We start from the raw sequence: 18,954 nt of genomic DNA, 5'->3' as shown, positions 1-18,954 counted from the left end.
ACTTTCTCTCAGTGACCTCTTTGATTTGGAAAGTGATAGCATATATACTCTTAGACCATGGCATAGGGTAGGAATTACTGAATAAATTTATTTAACAATTGGGTAAGAAAGCAGTGGCAAAAACAAACAGCTGATTTACAGTAATATACAGAACATCATTTTTTTCTTGGAATATAGAAAATAATAGTTCTGTCCCCTGGACTGAAACTTGCCCTGATCATATCCGCTAACAAAGATTTTGTTTAGATTTTGCAGTGTAATTCCTTTCTCTTGCTCTGTCACTCTTGTGTGCTCTCTCTTTCTCGCGCTCTCTCTAGCTCTCTTGCTCACTCACTCACTCACTCGCTGTTAATGTAGCGTGCACTCTCTCCTCTCTCATGGTTCAGAAGAAAAGCCAAGATGGACTAGCACCCTCCCCATTGCTACTGTAACAATCCAATTCTAACAGTCCCTTTTGAACTCGGAGAAAAAAACAAGGGTTGCCGTCTAAGGTGGTAACATGTCTGTCCAACAGCCCAGGAGCAGATTTGATTTTTATTCAAAGATGCTATAACAAAAAAAACCAAAAGAAGTAGCATGTCATGGAAAAGATATTGCACTTTAATCGTATCAGAGAGTGCATGTTTTTTTGAAAGCCCAGTACAAGCATAGATATTTTTTTTTTTGTAAATACCTTTTAGTATATGCATCTTTTTGTTTTATATGTCTACCTTAGTTATTTTTGGGTCAGTGACACATTTTACATTGTGTACTGAGGGTGGGAGACCATAGATGAGTACATTTGGGGGATCAGTGTTTTTAGATTTGTGAGTGAAAATATTGCAGTATTTTGAATATAACTTATTTTGGGAAATGTGTTTGAAACTGAAGTGCACATTATATGTAGTAACTTTCACCACTGCAGTTGGGGGAAAAATGTATGCAAACCAAAAATAGAATTGATATAGACCAATCTTTGTTTGGGGATAAGGGCACAATATCAACGTACGGGCTTATGTGCCCCAGAAACGTCTTTAAATGTGTAGATGTTGCACATCTAAAATTTTCAAGATCTGATTATCAGGGGAAATGCGGAGCAACAATTCAAATGTTGCTTGCGGACTATAATTGTTTCATTGTAGTATGCACCGTTTAATTAAAAAGAAAATAAGCTGTACGCAGTTACAGCTGGGTACTGCTATCTATTTCATCTGAGTGACAATAGGCAGGTTATTGATACAAAAAGAAATAAAAACAGAAAATGCTGGAGGTACTCAGCAGGTCAGGCAGCATCTGTGAAGAGAGAAACAGAGTTAACGTTTCAGGTTGATGACCTTTCGTCAGAACTGGAAAAAAGCAGGAAATGGAACAGATTTTAAAGCAAGTTTAGGGGCTGGGAAATGGGGGAGGGGATGAAAGAACAAAAGGGAAGGTCTGATAGGATGGAAGGCAGGAGAAGTAAAGAGACATTTAGAGATATTCAAAGCAAAAGGAGATGGTAATGGGACAGGTTAAGAAACAAAGGATGGCTCTAGATGAGGTGTGAATTGCGCTGGCAGAATGAAAGACAGCGACCATGTGGGAGAGAAGAACAAAAGGCACAAACAGAAAGTGTGGATAAAAAATATATATATGATAGGGGCCGAGGTTATGATCTGAAATTGTTGAACTCTGAGTCCAGAAGGCTGTAAAGTGCCTAATCAAAAGATGAGGTGCTGTTCCTCGAGCTTACACTGAGCTTCCATGGAACAATGCAAGAGGCCGAGGTTATTGATACAGTTCTACATCACTATAGCCTCAATTTTTATTAATGGCAGTATTTTAGGGAGAAATGTGAGAGTCCAATGGTGATCTTTTGAGCTCCGTAATAATATTGGTTATGGTGAAAAGGATTAGTGATGTCATCTCCATGATTTGTTAATAGCAGCTAATTACTAAACTACTGTTCCCGCATAGTTCTTTATTTTTATGGTCTCTTCTGAACTTCAGAAGTAATAGGAAAAAATACATTGAATTTTGTAACTAATGCATGTAATTGTACAAAATTGTTAACCTTGTATATAAATAACATTCCTTAACCATATTCTGGCAGATACATTCTATTTTGTTTCTTTTTTAATACAGCTTCTAAAGAACTAAAGGACATCTTTGCCAGAGCCAGGAACGGAGAATTCTGTGTTTTGAAAATTGTGATTGAAAACGGTATGTTGGTATAGATCCAGAACCTCTGAATTGAGCAAGTGCAGTTTCAGAATTGTTTTTTGTGTTGTACCTTAAGCAACGGCAAACGTTTCAAGACACATTGTTCTTGATATAACCTGCCGCTATTTCCTGTAATACTAAGAAAAGATTGCATTATATAAATCTAATAATTGATATCTTCAAATGAAACTCACTAGATTGTTTATGCTCCCACTTAGCAATTAGAGATATTTGTCATTATTTATTGCTGACTATTGGCTCCTATTTGTCTTGCATGTATAAACTGCGGCTTTAAGACATTTTATTTCCATATCAGAAGTGTGGAGCTACAGGAACTGTGTGTGTGTTTTCAAGTCACATCTGAATCTATTGTGTTAACACTTTAACTCAGATCTAGAACTTATTCAGTTGACAGTGCTACAGAGGTTCTCTTTTTGTTAAAATTGCTGTTGTGACTTGCTTTGTCTCTACTTCTTGTGCTTAATAACTTCCTGCTCTATGACTCCAAGTAATCACACCACTAATAAATACAATGGGCCGGAAATCCTGAAATTACGCCGAACTTTCTGCTGGTTTCTGCACTGATCTTGCAGACGGAAATTTATGCAAACACTTCCTGCAGGGCTTATTTGCCTACGCCAAACATAAAAACCGGTGTAAAATAAGCACAAGTACAGTGCTAACAATAGAAAGAAAAAAGAAAGACTTGCATTTATATAGCGCCTTTCATGACCACTGGACGTCTCAAAGCACTTTGCAGCCAATGAAGTACTTTTTGAAGTGGAGTCATTGTTGTAATGTGGGAAATGTGGCAGCCAATAAGCACACAGCAAGGTCCCACAAACAGCAATGTACTAATGACCAGAGAATTTGTTTTTGTTATGTTGGTTGAGGGATAAATATTGGCCAGGACACCGGGGATAGGGTAAATATTATTGGGCTGCTGTCTGCTGCCATGGTGCCTCACTCTCAGAGCCTCTGGTCTCTCCTGCTTCTCTTCGTCTGTCATTATTAGATCAGCTAAAATAATAATGGAACAGCGGATCGTAGACAACTGTGATAGTAAAGGGAAATGTTTTTTTTAGGTATGTGAAGAGTTAGAGGACTGTCAAAAACTATTGGGTAGTTGAAAGACGCTCAAGGACAGGTTACAATGGAATCACGGAGTATGGCAGGGTGTCTAAGCTACATTATTGCAAAGTGATATAGCTTAAGCAGTGCATATACAGCACTGAACCTTTACACACATTTTATTCAGTACTGGATATCTGTATATATTGCTCAAGAGAGCTCTACACATCTGTGTTTACATGCATACATTGATTTACATGCAATCACAGAGCTGCTCTCCCTGCAGTTAAAATTTAAACATTTAGGCAAAAGTGACCACATTTTATAATCTGCACATTTTACCTCATGTTTTCCTGTATCATGCATCTACAACATTATGCCTTATCATGATTCTCTTAATAATAATGGAAGTGCAATTTTAAAAAATAAGCCATCATTTACATGGTTCACAACTGATCTGATGTAATTTGCGGGCCATGTTTTTTTGGGTACAGGCAAAAGAATGAGTACAAAATAAGAAAAGCCATAAATAATTCATCGATATGCATGGAGGGCCTTCATTTAGGTGTCCGTGTACTCGAAACACGGTAAGTTAACATGCAGATACAGCAAGCAATTTGGAAGGCAGATGGCATGTTGGCCTTTATTCAAAGGGGGTTGGGTACAAGAGTAAGGAAGTCTTGCTGCAATTGTACAGGGCTTTGGTGAGACCGCACCTGGAGGACTGTGTACAATTTTGGTCTCTGTACCTGAGGAAGGATATATATGCCTTAGAGGGGGGGCAATGAAGGTTCACTGGATTGATTCCTGGGACGAGAGGGTTGTCCTACGAGGACAGATTGAGTAGAATAGGCCTATACTCTCTGGAGTTTAGAAGAATGAGAGGTGATCTCATTCAAACATATAAGATTCTGAGGGGGCTTGACAGGTAGATGCTGAGAGGCTGTTTCCCTGGCTGGAGTGTCTAGAGCTAGGGGGCATAGTATCAGGATAAGGGGTCGGCCATTTAGGATTGAGAGGAGGAGCAATTTCTTCACTGAGGGTTGTGAATCATTGGAATTCTCTACCCCAGAGGGCTGTGGATGCTCAGTCATTGAGTATATTCAAGGCTGAGATCGATAGATTTTTGGACTCTGAGGAGCGGGTGAGAAAGTGGAGTTGAGGCCAAAGATCTGCCATGATCTTATTGAATGGTGGAGCAGGCTTGAAGGGCCTTATGGCCTGCTCCTGCTGGTTCTTATGTTCTTTTAGTCCAGGATTTCTAGGCACACTTTTGGCACTGCCATTCTTGTATGTATTAGCCTGGTATCTAATAGCATCAGAACACATCCATTATCTTGTATATAATTTGGATCTCAAGTATTTCTGAAATTGAAAGTGCTTATTTGTTCACTATTGAAATTGCTTAACTAAAACAGCAGTTTCAGTTAAGAGGCATATTGCATTTATCAGTGGTGTGATTACTTGGAATCATCTGGGAGGAAATTACTATGCATAATAAGTGACAAAGCAAGTGACAGCAACAATTTATTAGATAAACTTAAAATCAGTCAATTAAAATCAGAAATACCATTTGTGCTAGAGCAAAAACTGAAGACATTGTAAATCTGAATTGCTGTTGAAGATTCTTGGTCAAGAGTAGTTTAGTTTTCCATGTTGATGATGCAATGTGACGTGCTTAAGACTTTGTTTATCCTAATGCACTCTAATTCATGACTATTTCTATCCATTTGCAGTGCCAGAGATCAGGCCATCTTAGACTGGGTATTATGTAACGAGAAAGGATTAATTAGCAATCTTGTTGTAAGAGGCCCCTTGGGTTGGAGTGATCATAATATGATCGAATTCTTCATTAAGATGGAGAATGAAGTAGTTGACTCGGAGACTAGGGTCCTCAATTTAAATAAAGGAAACTATGATGGTCTGAGGAGCGAGTTGGGTAGGATTGATTGGGGAATGGCACTCGAAGGGTTGACGGTGGATAGGCAATGGCAAACATTCAAAGACCGAATGGATGAACTACAGAATTTGTTCATCCCAGTTTGGCATAAAAATCAAACAAAAAAGGTGACCCAACCGTGGCTAACAAGGGAAATTAGGGATAGCATAAGGTCCAAGGAGAGGGCATATAAATTGGCCAGAAAAAGCAATAATCCTGCGGATTGGGAGCAATTTAGGATTCAACAAAGGAGGACAAAGGGATTAATTGAGAAAGGGAAAATAGAATATGAGAGTAAGCTTGCAGAGAACATAAAAACTGACTGTCAAAGCTTTTATAGATATGTGAAGAGAAAAAGATTGGTGAAGTCAAGCGTAGGTCCCTTGCAGTCAGAATCGGGGGAATTTATAATGGGGAACAAAGAAATGGCAGACCAACTAAATACATATTTTGGTTCTGTCCTCACAAAGGAGGACACAAATAACCTCCCAGAGATGCCGGGGAACATAGGGTCTGATGAAAGGGTGGAACTGAAAGAAATCAGTATTTGTAGGGAAATGGTGTTAGGAAAATTGATGGGACTGAAGGCCGATAAATCCCCAGGGCCTGATAATCTACACCCCAGGGTACTTAAGGAAGTGGCCCTAGAAATAGTAGATGCATTGCTGGTCATCTTCCAGAACTCGATAGACTCTGGAACACTACCCATGGATTGGCGGGTAGCTAATGTTACCCCACTATTCAAAAAAGGTGGTAGAGAAAAGGCGGGGAATTATAGACCGGTAAGCTTGACATCGGTATTGGGGAAAATGCTAGAGTCCATTATAAAAGATGTAATAGCAGAGCACTTGGAAAGCAGTGACTGGATTGGACAAAGTCAACATGGATTTACAAAAGGTAAATCATGCTTGACTAATCTACTGGAATTTTTTGAGGATGTAACTGGTAAAATAGATAAGGGAGAACCAGTGGGTGTGGTGTATTTGGACTTTCAGAAGGCTTTCGATAAGGTCCCGCATAAGAGATTAGCGTGCAAAATTAAGGCACATGGGATTGGGGGCAAGGTATTGACTTGGATAGAGAACTGGTTGGCGGACAGAAAGCAAAGAGTTGGAATAAACGGGTCGTTTTCCGAGTGGCAGGCAGTGACTAGTGGGGTACCGCAAGGATCGGTCCTAGGACCCCAGCTGTTCACAATATATATTAATGATCTGGACGAGGGAATTGGATGTAATATCTCCAAATTTGCAGACGACACCAAGATGGGGGGGAGGGTATGCTGTGAGGAGGATGTCGTGAAACTCCAGCACGATTTGGACAGGTTGGGTGATTGGGCAGAAACATGGCAAATGCACTATAATGTGGATAAATGTGAGGTTATCCACTTTGGTGGCAAAAACAGGAAGGCAGATTATTATTTGAATGGTAATAGATTGGGAGAAGGGGAAGTGCAAAGAGACCTGGGTGTTCTTGTACACCAGTCGCTGAAGGTAAGCATGCAGGTGCAGCAGGCGGTTAAGAAGGCAAATGGCATGTTGGCCTTCGTAGCAAGAGGGTTCGAGTACAAGACCAAGGATGTCTTGCTGCAGTTGTACAGGGCCTTGGTGAGACCACACCTTGAGTATTGTGTGCAGTTTTGGTCGCCTTACCTGAGGAAGGACATTCTTGCCATGGAAGGAGTGCAGCGAAGATTCACCAGGCTGATACCTGGGATGGCAGGAATGACGTATGAGGAGAGATTGTGTCGATTGGGCTTATATTCACTGGAGTTTAGAAGATTGAGAGGGGACCTCATCGAAACCTATAAAATTCTGTCAGGCCTGGACAGACTAGATGCAGGAAGGATGTTTCTGATGGCCGGGGAGTCCAGAACCAGGGGTCATAGTCTAAGGACAAGGGGTAAGCCATTTAGGACTGAAATGAGGAGGAATTTCTTCACCCAGAGAGTGGTGAACCTGTGGAATTCTCTGCCACAGAGGGCGGTGGAGGCCAGTTCATTAAGTATATTCAAGAAAGAGTTGGATATATTTCTTAAGGCTAAAGGGATATGGGGAGAAGGCAGGGACCGGGTACTGAATTTGGATGATCAGCCATGATCTCATTGAATGGCGGAGCAGGCTCGAAGGGCCGAATGGCCTACTCCTGCTCCTATCTTCTATGTATCTATGTAAACTGCATGTTTGTTTGGGGCAGAGATGACTTGTATTCAAAACGTAGAAACACAGCCTGTTGAAAAACATGAACTTGCACAAATGATGCTGTTGACCAATCTGCTTCTGACAGTCCATGTACTGTGGTTGCAACATGTAATGTATTGGGTGTGTTCCTTATATTGACAGTAGGGAACATGGTTAGCAACTGTTGAAAAGTAGAAACCCTCTTATTTAGGGGACCTTATATTAACAGTGTATCCATTAATAATTTGTGTATTTTCTTAAATCTGGTTAACCGTGAATCTAAAAAAAATTGCAAACAGACCCATCATTGGTTCTACATTCACTTTCCTTTGCACATGGTCAACAGTATCTATACAATTATTGATCCAAACTTAACACCTTTCAGCGTGTGTTTTTGTGTCTTTAAAATATCAACTATAGAACCATAGTGATTTGCAGTATAGAAGGCAGCCATTTGTTCCATGGTGTTTCTGCCAGTTCTTTGCTAGAGCAATCCAAAACAAATCGCACTGCCCTGCTCTCCAACTAGTTCCTGAGGCCATCCTAGTTAAATGCTTTGTCTGGCTTCAGATTCACATCACATCCTGGGGCCTGACAAGCCAACGCCTTTAAAGCAAGCTTCAACCTAGAGGCACATTTTAAAATGAACGCATATCTAGTTTCTTTCTTTCTATAACCATGGTGCTATGTTTCCTCTCTTGTAACCAGTTTTCTTTGGTAGCCATGATGTGGAGATGCCGGTGTTGGACTGGGGTGGACAAATGTGAGAAGTCACACAACACCAGGTTATAGTCCAACAGCTTTATTTGAAATCACAAGCTTTCGGAGCGCTGCTCCTTCATCACTTCACTTCACCTGACGAAGGAGCAGCGCTCCGAAAGCTTGTGAATTCAAATAAAGCTGTTGGACTATAACCTGGTGTTGTGTGACTTCTCACAGTTTTCTTTGAGACACTGTCAAGTGCATTCTGGGGGGGTTGCTGGCGGTGGAGGAAGGAAAGTCCAGAAAATTTGTTAAACAAGGCTTGCATTTAACAAATCCATGCTGGCTGCCTGCAATTATCCCCTGGCATTATTTCCATGGTACTGTACAACAAATGTAGCCACATTACAATGTTAATTTTTAATTAATTGTATCCAACTTAGTCATTTGTAATTAAATGTATCAGACTTGTAATGATAACTGTGATTTTGCAAGGATTAAAAAAAATTACTTAGTAGATTTTGTGTTGGTGAAGGATGTTAACACTAGGCAATGTAATACTCTCCACGTTTTGTACCCAGTGTCAGGTCAGAGCTTGAAAGTGGTTTAAAAAAAAAAAGGTAAAATGTTCCCTCTTCTCTTCCAACGATGTACCATAACTCCAATTTCAAATGATCATATCCTACTGCACCAGGGCGAATGTTCCAATTCCAATTCACATGTGAAACTACCAGATTTTATGGGTCATTTTTTGTATTGGCATGTGCTCACCAGGATTTGGGGTGACTGCACAAAGGGGAAGGACCTACACTAGAGTTGAACACTGATCCCCAAATTTTTAATATAATCCAGACTGATGGTAGGTTTATTACCAAGTGTTAATCTACCAGTGATATGTTGAACCTTTTTTATTTGGATGTAAAATTTATGCTCTACATTTTGGAAACAAGGCTTGCATTTAACAAATCCATGCTGAACAAATTTGCATTTATATATCGCCCATCACAACCCAAAGTGCTTCACAGCCAATTCTGAAGTGTAGTCATATTGTAATGTAGGGAAACGGAGCAGCCATGTTGCACAGAAGCGAGATAAATGACTCATTTTGCTATGTTGGCCAGGACACTGGGAGAGCTCCCTGCTCTTCTTTTGAAAATTTTAATGGGATCTTTTATGTTCACATTAGAGGACAGACCAGGCTTCAGTTTAATATCTCATCTTAAAGATGGCAAGTCCAACAGTGTAGCACTCCCTCTACTGCACTGAAATGCCTAGATTATGTGCTCTAGTCTCTGGAGTGGGGCTTGATCCCACAACCTTCTGTTTTAGAGACAAGAATGCTACCATTGAGCCAAGGCTGGCCCCTACAAATAATTTAACATTAATGGATATAACTAAACCATTACTGTACTGCATTCATTTATGGTTGTTTAATAACCAAAAATGCATTTATATAGTGCTTTAGAAATGTCTTGCAGCATTTCACATAAGAAATTACTTTAGAAGGGCCATGACTGTTGGGAAAACATGCACTGCTGGATCCTATGAACAGCAATCAAATTAATCTGTTTTATCATTTGGTTAAAGGAGAAATATTAGTCAGGACACCAGGAGAGCTTGTTGCTCTTTTTGAATATTGCTATGGGATTGTTGATGCGTACCTGATCCACTGGAAAAGGCAGTCAGGGCCTCCGTTCATCATAGCATCCAAAGACGTGCACCTCCACAAATGCAGCACTCCGTCAATACTGCACTGCAATGTCAACCTAGATTATATACTCAAGTTCTTGAGTAAATCTTGAACTCGCAACATTCTGATTTAGACATGAGTGCTAGCAACAAAGGCAAGCTGACACCGACTAATTTCAATGCTAGTGTGCAGAATGGTCAAACCTCTTCTATGTTTAAACTGCAATTTTAATATGTAAAATAGTCGTGATTTAAAAATTGACCAACGGTCATTCAGTTGTTTTAGCATTAAAGTGCACTGAAGGTAAGGTACAGGGGTGGGTTTTGCATTTATAATTTAATTTTTAATTGTCCTTGCTAATAAGTTAGTTACTCGTTTCAGAACAGCTCAAGGTGGGTGCATCCAGAGAGTCGGTTACCAGCTGGGACCAGGAGTATGATTCATGCATCCTTCCTCTTCTAGAGGAACAGCAACCTGCCTATATCTTGTATCGATTGGACACCATGAATGCTCAGGGATTTCAGTGGCTCTTTATTGCCTGGTCACCTGACCTTTCACCAGTAAGAATTTGATTGTCATATATAGATGACGGAAAAATATGGTTATGTATAGCAGGCTTTGAAAGCAAGTCTTTCAGGACTAAGTCACTTTTTTTTAAGTTTTCTTTTTCCCAATTTGTCTGGAAGATGTTGACTGTTACTAGGATACAGTCCATGGGCATCAGCAGCCCTCTGGTATCTTGTTCAAGTGCCCATTGTTCATGCGTGACTCAAGATGGTGAATAAGCGCAGGCTATTTTGCCATCGAGAATATCCCAGCAGATATCCACACGCTCGCTCACAAAGTCTGCAAACTCACACTTCCCAGTAAGATTTACAAGTTAACAATCAGGAACTGGGACCCTGACTCCCTTAACTTAACCCAGAGGGCATTTGTTGCCTTGGTTGAGATCCATCAATTCAGCAGGAGTCTGAAAATCAAACCTGAAAGCTTCTAGTCTGTATGGCTTAGTGCTACAGTGGACAGTGCATTTACCCATTAGGCCATTCAGAAAGTGGTTTCTTTTTTGTAATAAAGTAAGTAGCTAGAAGTGGTTACCTTGTTTTTCATTTAGATAAAAGATATGCAAAAGTTTGTTACAGGATAGTAAATAAAGCTTGAAGTTTGCTGCAATGCATATGATGTCATAAGAGCAAAACTTGAATTGTTTATCATTATAAGAACATAAGACAATCCAGAGTGTGAATTATGTTTGTGTATTTTATCCATGAGCATTTGGGATCTTGCCCCTCAGCTACCTATGTATTTGTTAAGCAGACGTATATTTCATGAATACCACAGCACATTAATAAATCAAATAATGATGAATTGCTCAAGTTTTGTTCCTGGTTTAGGACACAATATGCATTTTGGCAAGTTGCTTGTTTTATCTTTTTTCCTATAAGGAATGTTCACATACTACTTGTCTAAATACCTGCTCATGTAGCATTTGTGCAATTCTAGCTACTTGTGTTCTGGTTATTACAAGAGATTCTGTGGCTTATTTACTGTCAAGTATTTTGGAGTGAATCTGGCATTGTACGAGTGTCCGAGATCTTGCCATAATTTATTCTGGATCATTATTATTGGAAACTCTTTGGTGTGAATGACCCTGACACTAGTCGGGTGATTTGAGTATGTAATTGGTGCTATGGAGATGGGGATCTTTCTTCCCACCCTCTTTCATATTTCACTGGTCCCAAGCCACTACCAGTGCTGTTTGAGTTGGGTGCTATGGGGTTGTGTAAGTGTAGTGTCTGTTCACTTGCTCCCTTATTAAATAATTCAATTTAAATTATTTTCTTTTTCTATACCTTAAAGCAGCAACTGAATAAATAAAATGTAGCACTGGGATTGGCGGGGGGTGGGGTGCGGAAAGGTCAGTGTTATTAGATGTCCAGGAATACCTTCATTGTATAAATTTAAATTCATGTGTACAGTACCCTACAGTGGTCTATCAGTGCTTTTCATGAACAGAAGTTAGTTTAGTGTAGTCTTGTTCCCAATGGAGTTACATATGTAATATCCTCCTCTGGTGGCTTCTCCATACTGAGATATGCAATTTGAATGATCTGTTTGCCATGCAGCATTAACATAGCATTTACAAGGACATATTTCTAGTGTTTGCAAATATAAGAACAGGCTTACTTGACAAAACAACATCTTGTTAGTCTGAATGCAAATGTAAAATTGTTTTGTAAATGGGTGAATATTTCCCATACAAAGTATTTGATTGCCACTGATACCATTTCATAAGGAAGCTAAACCTACGTTCTTAATATGTAGCAATTTTTCTTCCTTTTTATTTACAGGTTCGACAAAAGATGTTATATGCAGCAACAAGAGCAACATTGAAGAAGGAATTTGGGGGTAGCCACATCAAAGATGAAATATTTGGGACAGTAAAGGCACAGATCTAGTTGATTTTTCTCTTTCCACCTATAGTTGTGTTATTTTTCCCTATTTATTTTTCCTCCAGGATGTGGGCGACACTGGCACGAGTGTATTTGCTGCCCAATCCTAGTTGTCCTAAGATGGCTTGTTTCACGTGCTGAACATTAGAATCATAGAATGGTTACAGCACGGAAGAAGGCCATTCGGCCCATCGAGCCCATGCCGACTCTCGGCTAGTCCCACTCCCCTGCCCTTTCCCCGTAACCCAGCAATTTTTTTTTCCTTCAAATGCTTATCCAACTCCCCTTTGAAATATAAGATTGAGTCTGCCTCCACCACCCTTTCAGGAAGTGCATTCCAGATCTTAACCACTCGCTTCGTAAAAATGTTTTTTCTTACATCGCCTTTGATTCTTTTTCCAATCACCTTAAATCTGTGTCCTCTGGTTCTCGACCTTTCTGCCAATGGGATGTTTATCTCTCTCTACTCTGTCCAGATCCCTCATGATTTTGAACACCTCTATCAAATCTCCTCTCAATCTTCTCTGCTCCAAGGAGAACAACCCTAGCTTCTCCAGTCTATCAACGTAACTGAAGTCCCTCATTCCTAAAATCATTCTTGTAAATCTTTTCTGCACCTTCTCTAAGACCTTCACATCCTTCCTAAAGTGTGGTGCCCAGAATTGGACACAGTACTCCAGTTGGGGCCAAACCAGTGTTTTATACAGGTTCATAATAATTTCCACACTTTTGTACTCTATACCTCTGTTTATGAAGCCCAGGATCCCGTAAGCCTTTTTAACTGCTTTCTCAACCTGTCCTGCCACCTTCAATGATTTGTGCACACATACCCCCAGGTCTCTCTGTTTGTGCACCTCCTTCAGGATTGTACCATTTAGTTTATATGTCCTCTCCCCATTCTTTCTACCAAAATGTATCACTTCACACTTTTCTGTGTTAAATTTCATCTGCCACGTGTCTGCCCATTTTGCCAGCCTGTCTATGTCTTCCTGAAGTCTATCACACTCCTCCTCATTGCTTACTATACTTCCAAGTTTTGTCATCGGCAAATTTTGAAATAGTGCCCTGTACACCCACGTCCAAGTCATTAATATATATCAAAAAAAGCAGTGGTCCTAGAACCGACCCCTGGGGAACACCACTGTATACAGTAAACTCTTTTGTATCCGGCACCGGGATGGTGCCAGTTGATTAAAAATTCCGGATAACAGAGAGGTATACCTACCGAGGCAATTTATATATCAGCTGACCTCAGACCAGAAGAAGGGACATGGAGTGACAATGGCCCAAGGTACGAGAGCCCCGTTACACCGCCACAGGTGCAGGAACCCCAGTTACACGGCCACAGATCCAGGAGTCCCTGTTACACGGCCACACGTGCAGGAGCCTTGGTTACACGGCCGCACGTGCAGGAGCCTTGGTTACACGGCCGCATGTGCAGGAGCCCCGGTTACACGGCCGCATGTGCAGGAGCCCCGGTTACACGGCCGCACGTGCGGCAGCCCCGGTTACACGGCCGCACGTGCGGCAGCCCCGGTTACACGGCTGCAAATATACAGTAAAACTTACCTTTGAGTTTCTGAACCTACTCCTGAATTTTGCCAGTTATTAGAGAATTCCGGATAATTAGGTGCCGTTTAAACAAGAGTTTACTGTACCTCCAGTCCAAAAAACAACCGTTCACCACTACTCTCTGTTTCCTGTCACTTAGCCCATTTCGTATCCATGCTGCCACTGTCCCTTTTATTCCATGGGCTTCAACTTTGCTGGGAAGCTTATTATGTGACACTTTGTCGAACTCCTTTTGGAAATCCATGTACACTACATCAACCGCATTACCCTCATCAACCCTCTCTGTTACCATATAAAAAAAAACTCGATCAGGTTGGTTAAATACAATTTGTCTTTAACAAATCCATGCTGGCTTTCCTTAATTAATCCACACCTATCCAAGTGACTGACAATTTTGTCCCTGATTACTGTTTCTAAAAGCATCCCCACTACTGAGGTTAAACTGACTGGCCTGTAGTTGCTGGGTTTATCTTTACACCCTTTTTTTGAACAATGGTGTAAAATTTGCAATTCTCCAGTCCTCTGGCACCACCCCCATATCTATGGAGGATTGGATTATTATGGCCATTACCTCAGTGATTTCCGCCCTCAATTCCCTCAGCATCCCAGGAGGCATCCCATCCGCTCCTGGTGATTTACCTACTTTAAGTACAGCCAGCCTTTCTGATACCTCTATCAATTTTTATCCTATCAAGTGTCTCCACTACCTCCTCCTTCACTATGCCTATGGCAGCATCCTCTTCCTTGGTGAAGACAGATGTGAAGTACTCGTTTAGTACCTCAGCCATACTCTCTGCCTCCATGCATAGGCCTCCTTTTTGGTCCCTAATTGGCTCCACCCCTCCTCTTACTACCTTTTTACTATTTATTATGTTGCATCACTAGGAAGATGGATTGTATAAGATTAAACTTTAATCATCTAATGGTGTAGCCTAACTGATGGTTAGATTAGACTCCAAAAGTTTGGCTTTACCATGACAGTGAGTTCCAGCTGCACTTCATTGTCTTGCATAATTGTGAAGGATTTGAATCCCCAGTACTGGAGATGAATGGGTTAGATCCAATCATCATACATAATTGTATACTACCTGGATGAAGACTGCGTAATATGAAGAGCTGTATTTATTCTACAAAACGAACTGCAACTTTAAAAAGTGCTGTGTCAGAGTAATGGTCACTTATTTTAACTGAGATTATGTTCATCCTTGGGTAGTGATGCATAAGTTTCTTCGAGCCAATTCAACCAAAGAGACCAATATGATGTACCTGTCAATGGGAGGCCCAAGCAGGTTAACTTGTATTACAGGGCACAGTTTATATTTAACCAGCCAGTCTGGCTCATTGATGTAACCTAAAGGACTAGGTCTCTCACTGGGGCTGAAATTCTTCCCACTGGGCTCCAGATAACCCTGTAAGCCAATATTCTAAAGGGTGGGTGGTCTTAGTTTGAGAAGCAACAGGAAACTTAACACACTGTTACATACATTGTAACCATGCTACCAACTCTTCCCCCCCCCCCCCCCCCCCCCCCAACTTCCCCCCCCCCCCCCCCAACTTCCTGGCTACTATCTCGGGTTCAACTAGACAGTTTGCCACCTCCACGTTCGAAGCTGAGGTTCTGACCCAACTTCTTCTCCCTCACAAAGTCTACCTACCTCCACCTCTAACATTGCCCGCTTCTGTCCTTACCTCAGCCCATTTAGCACTAAATCCTCACCGCCAAACTTAATTATTCGAATGCTTTCCTGGGTGGCCTCCCATCCTCCATCTTCCATAAGCTTCAGTTGAACCACAAACTTCAGCTCATCCAGCACCGTGCTGCCCATACCCTATCCCATATCAAGTCCTGGTTACCCACCACTTCTGGTCTCACTGACCTAAATTGGCTCCTGATTTCCTAACGTCTCATTTCTGATGTTCATGCTTGTGTTTAAATACCTCCTTGGCCTTGCCCCTCCCTATCTCTATGATCACCTACAACCCCCACTCCATATTCTCTTACTCAGACTCTGGCCCCTTGTGCATTTCAACTCCTTTGCCCCACTATTGGCAGCTGTGCATTCAGCTGCCTAGGCCCCATGCTCTGGAACTGCCTCACTGAAACCTTTCACCTCTCGCTTCTCCAAGACCCTCCTTAAATCCTACGTCTTTGACCCTCCTAATCTTTCCACCTTTTGATGTCTATTTTTCCCTTATGCCTCTGCAGCACCTTGGGATATCTTCCTATATTAAAGATGCTAAATAAATGCAAGTTGTTGTAAGCTATGCAATTTTAGCAGGTTACATTTCAGCAGTACGATTGTGTGTGCTTAAGTGAAGCTGTCTGGGTTTAGAGGAGTGTGTGTATGATCCATATCAGGCAAACAGTATTCCTACTTGTGTCAATTTCTCAGTAGTTTCATTAGGAGATTCTTAAACATGATGGTGATTTTTCCACACATTTTAGATATCTGGCTGACAAAAAACAGATTAAAAAAAATTTGTTCCTGGGATGTGGGCGTCACTGGCAAGGCCAGCATTTATTGCCCATCCCTAGTTGCCCTTGAGAAGGTGGTGGTGAGCTGCCTTGAACCGCTGCAGTCAGTGTGGTGAAGGTACTCCCACAGTACTGTTAGGGAGGGAGTTCCAGGATTTGACCCAGCGATGATGAAGGAACAGCGATATATACTTCCAAGTCAGGATGATGTGTGACTTGGAGGGGAAGTTGGAGGTGGTGGTGTTCCCATGTGCCTGTTGCCCTTGTCCTTCTAAGTGGAAGAGGTTGCGAGTTTGGGAGGTGCTGCCGAAGAAGCCTTGGCGAGTTGCTGCAGTGCATCTTGTAGATGGTACACCGTGAAAGAGTAAAGAGCTTCCAATTCAACTTGCTGATTCTCAGCTGGAATTTCTTGGCGTGAGATTGATGAAAGGTTGGCATATCAGGAAAAATACCTGATTCCCCTCACAACTTTAAGTCACACAACAGAGAGGTGTCAAGTAACGAGCAAGTAGGGAGGAAACTATTTGAAAGGTTAGTTACCCCAGGCTAACAGTCAAACTGCTTAGTCAGTTTACAGAGCCACCTTGCCTGACCTCTCATCTGAGGAATGCTGGGCATATCTGAGGGGTGAGGGGTGGAATAGGAAGATGAACAAAGTGCATTGTGAAGTATTTATTGAAGAGGCCAGCATTTATACTTCCTACTTCTGTGTTTGTAGGAGGATGTTTCCTTTAGTGGTTACAGAAAGCACCTTATTTCACAAACAGATCCTGCCCCACTAACTGTAGCTGAAGAGGAGCTACGGCAAATCAAGATGAATGAGGTGATACTAATTGCAATGCACAGATTTCAGTTTGTCAAAATTAGTTCGACAACTGTCTCTGCTAGATGTGTTTCAGGTTAATGCTGGTTGTGCTTCACAGGCACCTTTGTGACATTTATCTACTTTGTGATACCATAGTCCTTGCGAGCTCCGTGCGTACCAGGCAGCTAAGTGTTCTTGCTGCTTGGTGCTCTCGGCTCGTCAAGAAAAAAACATTTCACTGACCAGATTACACTTCTTGTATTTAGTTATGTGACCAATAAAATTGTAATTGTGTATAAACAATCTAACTGACCTTTCCATGTATACAACCCTTTACAAAAATATCAAACACAGCCATACAACTTAACTGATTCAAGTTGCCATTTTTTAATTTATATTTCAAAATTGTGCTGTTATATAGAAATAACCCGAGGGCACCTTGAAAGGAAAGATCAGTATTAAGAATTGTTTTTACAATGAACAAAACCAATTTCTGTGATCATGATGAAAAGTATCAGCTAAGATCCATTCTATAAAATCAATTCCTGATTTCCCCGAGACAATTGTAGTTGATGTTTAAGATCAACGATATTGCTCTCCTTGTATCTTAGTAATTTAAATTAATTAAATCACCAATATGAATAGGAATTCATGACAAGTTTTTAACATTTGATTTTTAAAAAGGCACACTTTGTACAGTATAGTTTCTACTGTATGAATAATCAACTATGCTTAGTGGCAGGCATAGAATCATACATACAGCACAGAACAAGGCCATTCAGCCCATCATACCTGTGCCGGCTCTTTGAAAGAGCTATCCAATTAGTCCACTTCTCTGCTCTATCCCCATAGCCCTGTAAAATTTTCCTTTTCAAGTATATATCCAATTCCCTTTTGAAAGTTACTACTGAATCTGCTTCCACCCTTTGAGGTATTACATACTGTGCTAACGTTTCTTGAATTATAGCTCAATTAATATCAAAACTGAAGTAAATTCACCCTTGATCATTACAACTTAATGACTTTAAGGGTCTGCATTGTATAAAGTGTACAAAGTATTACATATCTCGCATTCTTCTGCAAATATATAGTCGTGCAGAATCGTTTTTACTTGTAGCATTATTTGATCTGTATTTAATGGAATAATGGCCTACTTAATAGTGCAGCCTAATCAGACTGATGCATTGCTGGACATTTTACTCAATAGCAGTCCTGTTACATCCACATATCTAAGATGATTAGGATCTCCTACCGTCTTTGGGCTTTTTGCTGAAGGCATGGCTCTGCTGCTGTTGCTTCATGACCTAAAGCTATCTTAGAACCATAAGCTTTGAAATTCATTGACAGCCATCCATTCTGTAAAATATATTATTTATAATAATTGTGCTGAATGAAAAGACATGATATTTTAGCCTTTTATTATAATTTTTAAAATGGAAAAAAAACGATCATTTCACAACAGCACATATGCACCCATGATGTATCATATAGGAAAACTAGTTCTTGCCTTTGTTTTTTGGCAGGGGAAAACTGAAATCAATGTAGAAACTAAGCAACCAACTTTGCAGGGAGTAGCCTTTCCTATACAGGAAGATGCTATACAAGCCCTGGAAAAACTCCGGAACAAACAGCTTAGCTACGTACAACTTGTAAGTATTAATGGTAAATGGATTGGTTAGAATTTTCATCTGCACTGCTGCTGTCTAAAGGATTGATAAAATGTTGCTTTGTTGCACTGGTGAATTATGCAGACAGCCGTGACTTGTGTAGGGATACGGTTCCATGGGCTCTACCAATCTTGTGGTATCTGCAACAATAGGCCAATATTCATGTGAATGTCTGGGTGATGGTTGACGTAAGAAAACTACTGAGCACTTGGTCTGAGTAT

The 18,954-nt window shown here is 40.8% G+C and overlaps 1 protein-coding gene across 1 annotated transcript in view; it reads left to right on the top strand.

The window, feature by feature from the left end:
* Nucleotides 1-18,954, top strand: part of twf1b (twinfilin actin-binding protein 1b) — a 40,963-nt gene that overhangs the window by 11,436 nt on the left and 10,573 nt on the right. Inside the window, exons 2-6 of the mRNA XM_086009216.1 lie at nucleotides 2,104-2,181; nucleotides 10,142-10,320; nucleotides 12,112-12,207; nucleotides 16,980-17,084; nucleotides 18,590-18,715. Coding sequence (XP_085865342.1) covers nucleotides 2,104-2,181; nucleotides 10,142-10,320; nucleotides 12,112-12,207; nucleotides 16,980-17,084; nucleotides 18,590-18,715 — 584 coding nt within the window. The remainder of the gene's footprint in view (nucleotides 1-2,103; nucleotides 2,182-10,141; nucleotides 10,321-12,111; nucleotides 12,208-16,979; nucleotides 17,085-18,589; nucleotides 18,716-18,954) is intronic.

The sequence above is a fragment of the Somniosus microcephalus genome, chromosome 16, assembly GCF_052327205.1.
Source record: "Somniosus microcephalus isolate GS21.2 chromosome 16, FLI_Smic_1.0, whole genome shotgun sequence".
In the NCBI taxonomy this organism is placed as follows: domain Eukaryota; kingdom Metazoa; phylum Chordata; class Chondrichthyes; order Squaliformes; family Somniosidae; genus Somniosus; species Somniosus microcephalus.
This window is presented reverse-complemented; position numbering and strand designations above follow the sequence as displayed.